This window comes from Parasteatoda tepidariorum, chromosome 4, assembly GCF_982258835.1.
Source record: "Parasteatoda tepidariorum strain Cologne lab strain chromosome 4, Ptep-v5.0, whole genome shotgun sequence".
NCBI lineage: Eukaryota > Metazoa > Arthropoda > Arachnida > Araneae > Theridiidae > Parasteatoda > Parasteatoda tepidariorum.
In genome coordinates, this window is record NC_141758.1 from 33,915,378 (window position 1) to 33,928,249 (window position 12,872).

At 30.7% G+C, this 12,872-nt stretch overlaps 1 protein-coding gene across 1 annotated transcript in view; it reads right to left on the bottom strand.

Moving 5' to 3' along the window:
* The window catches only part of LOC107439718 (prolyl 4-hydroxylase subunit alpha-1), a 40,393-nt gene that overhangs the window by 7,203 nt on the left and 20,318 nt on the right, over positions 1 to 12,872 (bottom strand). The window contains exons 6-11 of the mRNA XM_087160899.1: positions 12,036 to 12,087; positions 9,309 to 9,518; positions 7,401 to 7,582; positions 6,170 to 6,240; positions 3,452 to 3,605; positions 520 to 582 (exon numbers count right to left, since the gene is read on the bottom strand). Of these exons, the coding sequence (XP_087017025.1) occupies positions 520 to 582; positions 3,452 to 3,605; positions 6,170 to 6,240; positions 7,401 to 7,582; positions 9,309 to 9,518; positions 12,036 to 12,087 (732 nt within the window). The remainder of the gene's footprint in view (positions 1 to 519; positions 583 to 3,451; positions 3,606 to 6,169; positions 6,241 to 7,400; positions 7,583 to 9,308; positions 9,519 to 12,035; positions 12,088 to 12,872) is intronic.

Below are 12,872 nucleotides of genomic sequence, written 5' to 3' on the forward strand. Positions count from 1 at the left end.
GTAGCTATGGCATCAGCTCTAGATTTTGTCATCAAATGTAACAGAAACATCACACATGCAACGAAATAAATAATTACTAGGACTGTTGAGAATAAAAATTAATAATTGAAGAGCTGAGTGGATTGAGGGTTATACGCTGATCATAGAGAATAAGATTGGATGAATCGAATAATTAAAAAAAAAAAGAATAGAATTAAAAGCGTGTTTTGAATTTTCTACCTTCAATCCGACGGCAAGAGGGCTTTTAGAAAAAAAAAATATGCAGGGTTTGCTTTTGTGATAAATGCATCTTTAGAATTTTTTACCTTCAGTTCAAAGGAAAGAGGCCTCTTAAGAAAAGAAAAAAGATGGGATTTGCTTCTGTAATAAAAGCATCTTCAAAATTTTCTACATGCAGTTCAAAGGGAAGATGCCTCTTAAGAAGAAAGAAAAGAAAAAGAAGACTTACTTCTGAGATAAAATGCATATTAGTTATTTTAAAAACTTAGTTAATTGATTTTTAAACAAAAAGTATCTTACGTAAAATATCCAGGTTGCCATTCTGTTTCCTGAGAGGCGGAACATTTCAATTCTGTCACCAACCTTGGGGGCAAAATATTAAAATAAAATACCAGCAAAAACATAAAATATTTCGATTCTATAAAAGTCTGATCATAGGGAATATCAGCTTCTAATTTTTTTCATTCACATGTATTTATTTATTATTATTATTTTCTTTAAAACTATTATTCAGATTGTCTTAAAATTAGTTCTTAACTGTTAAATAAATAATCTCAAGAAACTGAAGCATTAATATATTACTTTAGGAACTTCATTCGCTTCAAAAATATACAAATTGGAAATAACATTCGACATGTTTCAACCGTTCAAAAACAGGCGCCCATTTTCAAGACTTGTCAGAAGTGAATAGAAGAAACAAAAGTGATTTGAGGAATAAAACAAATCTTCTTTTCACATTGACGCCTGGCAAATCTTGAAAATGAGAGCTAGTTTTTGAGCAATTGAAACATGTCGACTGTTATTTCCAATTTGCATATTTTTGAAGCGACTGAAGTTCTTAATAAAGTTATAAATTTAAACTTAAACTGTATCAGCACCTGAGGCCGTTTGCGGCCCTTTTCTCATTCATCTTCAGCTTGATCTTTGTGGTGCTTCGATGAGATTGTGGAATGCAAATGAAGTAAAGGAGTAGGTTCTGACTGTGTAATTATACGCAGTAGGATGATAAGACTATATTGTAAAAGTATGGACTTTAGCTAAGCTGATATGAGGTAAATGAGGTTATGTATATTCTATTGATGTCGGGAGTATGATGCATCACTGCAATTTTGTGCTGCTATTGGTCTGATGTTCTGGTCCTCAGTTAAATTTTCTAATAAGAATATTACATTGAAGTAGAGCAAGAGGTGGCTTTTTCGTAGAATTTGTTATTTAATTTAGCTATAAGTTTGTCTATTGCATCTATTTTGAGGTATCATTTCTTACAAACCATCTGGCTTTTGTTATCCTTCTTAATATTTTATTAGGGCAGACTATTAATTTATTTAGCAGAGTTTGTGTTATATTTGTAAAGACTGGTGAAGCATAAATTAAGTTATAAGTATGGCTGAAAGCTCTTATATAGCAAGACCGAAAAGAGCAAAAACTGGAACGAAAGACATTTCATTTTAGAAAAAGACATTTCATTTCTACGAGAAAAATAAAATATTTGTAACTATTAAAATTTCTTTTATAATTTTAGCATTTATATTAAAAATGCCTCTTTCCCAACATAAAGTCGAACTCCATTTTGCTCCCTTAGTCTAATTTCAGGATGAATGGGAAAAAGGCCGTAAAACCTCAGACGCCCAGTTCCACTACAACGAACGAATGAACTCAACAGAAAGTAGATATTGTTGAATAGTTTTAAAAAAGGAATAAGTAAACTGGAATGTTAAGTAAACCCGAAAACTAGCTATAACTGAAATGGTTTTACTACCATCCTTTCCTCTTTTCAGTCTCGCTTTCACTCCTGGTTATAGGTCTAAACTGCTTTATTTTTCATTGATACAGGTTTACATAGATGTATCATTTTTATTTAGATTTCAGATTGTAGGTTTGATTACTACATTATTTGTAGCGATAAATGCATTTAATTATTAGGTGGAAAGATAAGCAATTTTCAGTGGCTCCAATCAGGACTGTAAATCAATTTTCTTTTAAACAATAAAGACCCAAATTTCTATTTTATTTTTTATCAAACATTAATTATAAATAAATTTTAGCTTTGGATGGAATGTGTCGAAAGAATGAAGGATATAGGTATGCTCATGAAAATCACGAAAGAAAAATAAACACGAAAAGAAGAAAATGATAACTAAGATGGCTGGATCAGGTTGAGAAAAACCTGAAAAAAATAAAGATAAAAGACTGGGTAAAAAGAAAAAAATCTGGGGAGAGTGACGCGGAACAAAATTCACCAAGGGCTGTAGAGGTGAAAAAGAGAAAGAATTATAAACAATTAAAAATTAAAAAAATTTTTTATAATTTATTTAAAAACACAGTACTGTTTATAAGGGAATTGTCACTGTCTGCTCTTTTTTGGGTGCTGCTTTGTAATATATTCTTAATTTCAAATTTACCAATGTGACTATTGATTTTTACATGAGTTTTCCGTTGTCTTTTTTTGTAGCGTAGCTGTCGATTGTTATGATTTTTAACCCTTAGACTACCATTTTTTCGTTTTGTTTGGAATCCTTTTTAAATCTTAAGTTTTTTCAACAAGAAACATCTTAAAAATAATTATAAACAGTTATAGACACACGAAATCAGTTTCTAGATACTAAGGTCTCTTATGGCGTAGGCTAGTTGAACCTAACATTCCATCAGTTCAAGCTGATTCCAATACACCATTTTTTTTGTCGCTGAAGTAAGATAGGTAAGTGCATGGTTACATTTTTTCCCCGAAGCAGATACAGAAGACGGTATTTGTTTTTGATTTCTAAACTTAAGAATCGAAATTAAAACGTTTATTTTTAATAACAAAATGCATTCAAAAGCATTTCGACTCTTCAAGTTTGTCTCTTCTGTAATGTTTTTTTTTAATATTTGTATTATTGTAGTCATTAATCTTTTTTAAAAAGTTAAGTTGTTTATTTATTTATTTGCCCAGAAGGGATTAAGAATTTCAGACTTAGGACAGTTTAGGTAAAATATATATAAAAAAAAAATTGCACTTAACCTTTAAATATCAAAGTGAGAAATGCTAAACAGAAGCTTTAAAAACACCAGCATCGGAAATACCTAGTAAGTGTAAACCGAGCAATAGCCCATATATCTTTGCTGGGTAATTGCACCGTATTATCCGGTTCACCTATTAATAATAACCTAACCTATTAATAATAACCCAGTTTTTTGGTAAATATGATTAAAAAAATACAATAATTACAAATTATAAAAATACAATATTCACCTGAGCGAAATCAAAGTGTGGATCGTAATGGCCACCGATTCCGTAGTTGATGATGTGTATTGGTTCAGCAGTCCTGATGGAAATACCAGTGACATCTTGTATTCTTCTATTAATACGTGCTATAACTTTGTGCTCATAATCTTCTAAAGTACAGCTGAAATAAAGTATATCTCATTTTATATGTTCGAATGCAAACTGGTGAAATGCTTTGTAAAAAAGTTTTTGAAGTGTTTACAAAGATATTTTGCGATCGAATTAAACACTGCTGTGGAGTCATGGATCGACGAGTCAGATTTTATAAAGATGTGATCGACTTCGATTAATTAGAAGTTAGATTTTCAATAGTTAAAAGAAATCTTTGACCGTACACTGTCTATCATAAATTAGGAAAAAAGCACAAGTTTTTGCTCTGTAGCTGTAGAGGCTGTTGGTTGCGTCAGCTCAGATAGAATGAAAAACTGAGGTAGAAGGATCGAGGATGGGAACGAAGATCGAAGGAAGGAGGACGAACCGAAATAGTTCCTGCGCGGATGAATATCGGCGGAGGAGCATCAACCGGCGGCCAAGGCAGGGAGTGAAAAGGCTGAAGTCCAGTATTTAAGCAGATGACAGTTTACCTTCGAGAGAGGTTGTTGTGCAGCGTCCGAGACTTCGTCCCGATATCCCATTTCTTCCCGGTGACGCCCACCTGCAGTATGCGACATTTACAATCAAAAGTTTAAGTTTTTAATTGTTCTTTTTAATAACAACTTTTAATGTTTTTAAAGAATAACTTGTTAATTGGAGTTTGTGAAGTTTCGTAGATGGTTTGCTATCTTTCAATATTAAAGAGGATGTTTCTTTGCCATATTGTTTCATTTTTGAAAGTCTTACATTCCCATCACCGAACCATATAGTAGCATTGAATCATCACCTATTGCACCTGTAAAAGGGTGCACATGAACGTCAAGATCACATGATCTATACACGTGAGAAATCACGATTCCACGTGGAAACACATTCAATTCTGTGCGTTCACCCAAAGAGATAATATCCTACACAGTCACTGCCTCTTTGGTAGGTTTCTCTTTCACAGATGTTTGATGGCTGATATTGGGTTCCAGGTTTTCTTCAATTCAAAAAAACGTCTATTATCGCTTTAGAGGTTAAACCAGGACTCATCTGTGAAGAGGCCAGCCTCCATTGGTCAGCCGTCCAGTGGACATGTCGCTACGCAAATGTTCTTTTCTATGGTGTGACGAGATTGGTACGCAAATGGTTTCTTGCCTAGCGAACAAAACACGTTCGTGAAGTCTTCTACGCACAGAGACAATGACACCAATCTTCCGATGGATGGACTAAGAGAGGATCTGAGCTGACTCGGAGTTACAGTTCTATTCCTTCATGCGCATAATAATGATCAGTAATCAGCATTCATCGTAGCTGTCCTTTGCTGAACCTTCTGGTTAGAATACCTTTGGTTATAAATTATTGACGAAATCTATGAATCACGGAAGGACTTGCTTTTAGCCAACTGGCCATTACTTTGTCCTGCCTCTAGTCTTCCAATTAATCTCCATTGCAGTTCTTTTCGCAAATGATGCCTGGAAGTCATTATTACGAATTTTCTATCTCAAATTTCTAATTTCCGAAACACAGCGAAACTCGCTGGCTTGCGTTCAAATAAATAAATGCTCATCACAGATGACGTCATTCCATTGCAGCGCCAATGATTTGCATACTATAGTTTTACTTAGGAACACTCATTAGACAACATATTCAAATTTTATTGGGATTGACTTATTTTTGGAAGAGATATCACTATTTTTGTAATTTTTCCTTGATTTATGATTGCCAACTATTTAGACAAATATTTAAAACTGTCAACTTGGAACAGCTATGGAAACATGTTTGAAAGTAATTAGATACTTTTAAACTATCTATAATTGAAATTATCTAGGAATAGTCTACAAAAAGGAGCTATTGATGAAAAAAAAACAAAGAACTATTTATTTATAGCTTTTGGGACTAGTTTCTGGTCAGGACCAATGAAAATAGTCAAATCTCATTCAAATTTCTATTTTTACAACATGCTTTTTACTTGTTTAAACATGTTTGGATGCTTTGTAGCTAATCCAAATAGCTTAGAATACATTTAATAACGTTGGAAAATTTAAGGAAAGCAAACTAATATGTAGAAATTAACACATATTGTGTGGCCCGCCAACTTCTTATTGAGGCTGATCGGCCTCAGTTTTCCCTTTAAAAAGTAAGCAAATTGTTTTATAATCCTTCTGTTCAATTGTTTTATAATTAATAATTCAGCTATTAATTGTTATTGTATAAGAGGTAAGAGGTTATTGCTCAACTTTTTCACATTGCGGCCCTCCGGGTGATCAGTGACCGGAATTCTGGCCCGTGGGCTCTTTGCAGTTGGACAGCCCTGCTATATATGATACTCTAAGCCGTGAACGAAGAACTGCGTGATCACGTACATATGATAATTGTTCTGAAAAGGTTAAGAATGTCGAAATCATTAAAAAAACTCAACTTTAAAGTTGTTTCTGAAACTTTTATGTCCAAGTACAGTAGTAAAACATGGCAGATAGAGTTACTTGAACATATTGTAAATCGGTATGTATCACATAACATTAAGAAGTCTTTTCAAAATTTAAGGGTTTTAACTTATGCGTTTTTTGCGTAAGCAAATGAAATGAAAGTTATCAGTTGTGTACTCACCTTTTGCTTATTCTATCATTGGTAACTTCAATTTGACCAGTGATTGTGTCCTGAACAACTGCTCTTGCCAGCTGTAAATTAATAATACGTATTATTACGTATTAAGACAAAGTATAAATTGATAGTTGAATGAAAAAACTGAGGAACAATTATTTTGTTGCAGTTGCGCAAGTACTTAATCTTACCTAATTTTTGTGTCGAAAATTTCAAATTAAAAATTAATAATTTTTTTATATATTTTTTTTACAGTTAAAGTCACTGATTTATTTTAAAATGATATTTTTAGATTCGTTTTTGAAGTTATACTTCTTATGCGACTTCCAACAAGGTTGCGTTAAACGTTTAACGCTGCATTTTTATTGACCGGGAAATCACGTGGTAGGATTCAGTTTTCCCTCATTCATTTCCATATTGTTTTGGTTCACACTAGCATAAAAGTCATAAAAGTATTGTTTTTCTATAAATATTTTTTTAGTTTGATTTGATACACATGCAATTTAATAGGATAGTATTTTTTTTTTTTTCAAATTTAGTGGATAACAATTGTAAAATATGAGTGAAAACAATCCCACGGACAATGCGACGGATTTAAGGTTATGACAAGGTACGTCTCTTGTGAATATCAATTGATTGTTAAGTTTTCTCTTTTGAAGTTACATTATGACACATTCAAATACATTATTAATACAAATACATTTTCCATGGCGAGACGATGAGGCAACCACAAGCACTTCCACTGGTTCAAGAGGTCCACGAAGGAAAAATGCACAATATTACCGTTATTACAGAGCACGGAAGCGAGCAGAGCAGAAAAAAGAGTCGTTGAATAGAACTAGTGATCCTTCTACGACTGCTGATTCTTCTACAATTAACGTAGCAGGTTACGAAGTTTAACTTCTTCTACGCGGATGGACTCCACGCACTATTTTTTTTCTTAGTGTAAATGTTTATAAAGAACGAATAGATTTACATACATGCATATACACTTGCCTGCTCCCTTAAAAACAACACCTAATACCAAAAAAAAAGAACATGGGACCGTAACATATTGCAAATACATTATCGTCTCCTTCCTAACATCACACCCTACGTACTAGAGGGGTGAAGACACATAGTATTGACTCGAGTGAAGCAATAACAAAGTACCTGATATCTGTTAAGAAAATCTCATGCAACAGAAAGCAAACAACAACAAAAATGTTCCCCAGTGTAATTCTTTTAAAAATCATACCAATGGCGTTGCAATAGCTTTGGTAAGGTTTATCTCTCTTTCTGTTATGACCTCGTGAAAAATGACTATTCTTGGATCGAAAGAAAGCACTTCAACTTTAATGGGTCCCAATAAGAAGTAGCCATTTTTGTTGGTTTCATAATAGCAGTGCAACTTACTTTTTACCTCTTGCGTTTGAAGGTCTGAAATAAAAGTTATTCTTTAGAAATTATAAATCAATCATTTTTACTTTATATCAATAAAAAGAAAGTTTAAGCGATTGTAAGAATTAAATCCGTTTTGTTCTTTAATGTGAAACTGCATTCTTCGCCTTTCCGCGGACTACATCTACATTTTACAAAATAAAATTAAGAAACAATTTAAAACAAAAATAGAATAGAATAGCAATGAGAGGTAATACATATACTCATAATTTTATTTTTCAAGCAGTTATGGGTACAAGATACAATCATCCCCAAAACAATTTTGTTTCCATCTTGGTCATAGTACGGCGCACTTAGAGACCAAGACTTTGCTATAGGATTTGCTGTAATGGACCAGGACATATATATATATATATATATATATATATATATATATATATATATATATATATATATATATAGAATCCCTATTTGATTTCAATATTGGGAGAAGACTGGAGTGTTTATACTTTATTTGTATGAAAAAGGTTTACACCATTTATTTATTTCTAATCCTTTATATGTTTCCTAGATTAAAAAACACTTGAAAGTCATGAACAAAATTATAGAGATTTGATATAATTATTATTGATGAGAAATGGTGGAAGTAAATAAAATTTACTATCAGAACTTAATTTAACTTAGAACAGTTGACTGTTTCATTTCAAAATTAATTAATAGTTTCGCCAATGTTTAAATAAAATTGACAGTTAAAAAGAGTCAATGATGAAAACAAAATGATGGAAATAGTTTAGAAGTTTAAAAAAAAACGTGACAATTTTCCAGTTTAATGTTTAACGAATTTTGTTTTTAAAATGAGCAATCCTGGGGCTTGGTAAGCTTACAGGGCAAGTAGTGTCTTTAAAAATGTTAGAGTCAGAGTTATATAGATAAAAAATTTGCTTTATTGAAGAGAAAACGAGATCTTAATCATGAGAGAAGTTCAAACGGTGTTGTTGCAGGATTATGGATATCAGAAAGAGAGAATGATGTTTATTTAGCGTTAGAAATAATCCAAAGCAGCTCCTTGGATTTTATACTTTTTAAAGTGGTATTGAATTTTTTAAGTGGAAATCAAATTGAGAAAACATATATTTTACAGCCTTTTAACATTTCATTTCTTCTTAGTAAGAATAAATAAATAAGTGTAAATATTTTTGAAATTAAAATGGATTAAAGAAAAAAATCATATGGCTTATTTCATAAAAGTAACTTACATTTTAACGCCATTTTTCAATGGTAAGTATGTTTATCACTGCCAATAAGAGGCTATTAAAAAGTAAGGAATTTAATGAATTTTTTATTTTATTTACAAATGAATTTTATAAACATTACAAACTGCAAGAAGACCTATATATTTATATGACTTTTTATACATTTCCTAAACCTTTAATATGGTCATCTATTTTATTCAAACGCACTTCATCACTAGTGAAACTATTAACACAAAAATTGGGGGTGAGCATACTGACCATGATGTATGGGTGTGAAGAAAAGCTACACCTAACCATTATTCAGTAGCATCGTGAAAACTTAGCTATAATTTACTTAGGGATTTTTTTTCTTCAGGTTAGCAACCCTGTCAATGAAATTAAGACCAGGCACAATTTTAAAATCATGGTTGGCCGATTAAATAGGTAGTTAATCAATGGTATACAGGGATACATTTTATGTTTATTATTGCCATGCAAGAGTATATAAAAAGATATATTCAGCAAAAAATTACTTGCTTGTACAGTTTCTCCCCTGCATAAATTTTCATACGCATTAAGCATTTCTCTTTCAGTCCAGGGTCTACCTTCAATGTCAATCACTTTATTAGATTTGGGATCAGGATTTTGAGAACCAATTTCTTTTAAATTCTCCAAATATTGCCTTTCAGCAAACTTTGCTTGATAATATGCCAGGTTATCGTAGAGTCGAGTGTAATTAGGATCTGAGAAACAAACAGAAATTTATGAGCTGTTAAACATTATTTTTTTAATTACAATGAAGCATACCATTCTCAAAATTGATTTAGTAACTGTGCAAGAGAAAAAAAATTAGCAATTAAACATTATTTTCTTTAATTACAATGAAACATAACATTCTCAAAATTCATTTAGTAACTGTGCAAGAGAAAAAAAATTAGCAATTAAATTATATTTTCTTTAATTACAATGAAACATAACATTCTCAAAATTGATTTAGTAACTGTGCAAGAGAAAAAAAATTAGCAATTAAACATTATTTTTTTTTAATTACAATGAAACATAACATTCTCAAAATTAATTTAGTAACTGCACAAGAGAAAAAGAAATTGCCACCCTGAATAACTTTTGTTTCTAATGATCCAATTTCCACTAAATAAGTGCCAATCGTAATGGTTCAAAGGGATGATTTGAAAATGCAATTTTTTGGCTGGTGATATTTTAAGTTACAAAAGCAAACACAAAAGCTTATTTTCTCTAAATAAAAATTTTTTTTTTTTGAAATGGAGTTGAATTTCTGAAAATCAAATCTGGTCGGAATCTGGAAAATAAGGTCTCAGTAGTTTAAACAGGATAGTGATAGAAACTATGGGTCCTTTTATGTTAATTTTACTTTTTTCCTATTTCGCTGCGTATCGAAACGCTTTTAAGTGAATTGAAAAATTGCAAACAATTTGGTACCTGCAACTCGAGAAGAAAAAGTTCGCTAAAATCACATGTTTGTGCGTGGTATAAAAACTTTGCAGCTATTAGGCGTGTCTTATTATCACGCGGAATCAATTTTCAGATAAGATGTAATTAGATACCTTGTAAGTGACATCAAGGGTCGATGTCGAATCTGATTGGCTACTGAATCGTGGCATAAACAAATGCCACGATTTACCCACACATGACGTATCCAGTTATACAACTTTTTATCTAAATATAGTTCTATATTTTTGTTGCCCTTTCCGGTGACTTCACATTATTAGATACATCCGAAAATCATTAGAAGTTTTATTCATCATAATATAGATAAATAATACTCAGTTTCATTCAACATCGAAATTGATGCTATTAAAAACAGTCAAATTTAGCGCAATTAAGCAAATTTTCTTCATAAAACTAATATTTCAACCTGAAACTAATATTTTAACCTGAAACTTATTTTTTATTTCAATTATTGTTGATTTTATTGTTTTGTCATTTATAGAAAGATGTTTTACGTGTATTTATTTTTTTTAAAAAGTCGCATATTTAAAGTTTAATTTTTTAAGATTTAACAAATTTCGTTCAACTTTTTTATATTGCGAAAAAAATATTGCATTCTTTAAAATGATGTTTGGGACCATTAGATATCGATTAGATATCCATTTTACATAGATATCGATTGCGAATAGCTCCATCCCATGTTTTGAGGGTCAGGAATCTAAATCCGGCAGAAAAAAGAAAGAAACGTTAATTTATTGAAAGTACATTTTTGGGTGTGAATTCGTTACTTAAAATACCGTGCGTAATTATTAATTAACATATATTAGATCATCTATTTAAACTGTATTAAGATAAAGTCCTGACACATGAAACTCTGACCATTAGTTTAACAGCTATTCAAAGTGTCCCCGTTTTTTTTTTCCTTCTCTTTTTTTCGAACTGTAGTACCATTGTCTTGTTTCTTTTCCATCTTACTTTCAGCGGAAGTATCCTTTAAACTGGAACGTGGAACATATACACACATCGAGAAGATTATAAATTAAACATATGCTTCAGTCGTCTAAATTTGTATGACTTATAAGAAAACAGCTAAATACTAAAGCTTAAAAAAAGTAACGCCTACTTTTTACTAATAGCTTTCCTACGAATGAGAAAAGTAATCAACTTGTGGTAATTAAAATCTTATTATAAGGTAATTAAAGTTTAAATTTCTTAAGATTTAACACTCTTCGAACATAGATAAAATTTTAAAAACAGCCATAGAATATAGAAAATTTTTACAATTTTTATAAATTTCAGTGAGTATTGAGTATATTTTGAAGTATTGTAATTTTATAGTAAAAGCTCCTTCGTCAATTTTGTCTGTATCGACATCAACAACGTCAATTATTGCAGCACTTTCCTCTTGATGTCTATTAATCAATCATAGATGAATTATAATCAACGAATTATAGAAGAATTTTAAAATTTCGTTAACTCACTTATGCACCTCAATAATAACTATAATTTTTTTTATTGAAGTACATTTAAAAAACATTAAAACTTTTGCATTACCTATACGGAGAATTAATTTTTCACAGCTTTTCCATTGTAACTCATGAGATAATTTTTTCGATTTAATTGACTTTTTCTTTTTCTTCTTTTAATTTTACAACTACAATCTTATTCACGATTCATTTCAGAATCTTAAGAGAAAGCTAATGAAACATTTTTTACAAGTTATCACGAGCTTATGTTTTTTGAAGGTTTAATAAATTGAAATCACAGTTAAAAGCATAATAATAGAAACTCACCTAATTTTGTTATTTCTTGAGTTAAACTCAATCCATAAGAAAAGTTGCCAACCTGTTATTGAAAACATAGAATTTAATACATGAACAGTATTACGCATTCGAGAATATATATAATATATATATATATATATATATATATATATATATATATATATATATATATATATATATATATATATATATATATATATATATATATATATATATATATATATATTCAGAGCATACTTAATAATATAAATACATGAGAAAATATAAGAGTACTTTGTAGCTGTGTAATCCTTGTATTCCATAGTTTATGTATTCGAATAATACATAATGGTATGGGTGCATAATATCTCTGACACATTATTTGAATACTTGAAAAATATAAAGTCTTCATGAAAATATAGACATACTTTATAACATGATTAAGTTCATAACTTGACGTATTTAATTAATGCAAAATAATAAGAAAAAGTGAACAATATGAATATATAATAACATCAAAGCATAATTCTATGAACGGATGAATAGTATTATGTATTTTCGAAAATATAAACCTATTTAGTAAGTCATATATTCTATAATTTAACGTAAAGTATTCAATGAATGTATAACAATTCGAGAATATGATTTATATGCATACAAAAATATTGATGCAAAGTGAAAACTGAACTCCCATGAAAGGTCAAAGCCACATGTACGCATCACAGTTTTCTTGACATTGGGCTCTGGGGGTGTAAGAGATGTTCTGTTTGGGTGCTCAACAGAACGTAGAACTCTTAGTGTTTAGTCCCAAGGATCCTTGGTACCAATTTTATCGACCCACTGATGAAGGGAGGAAATGTTGAGTCA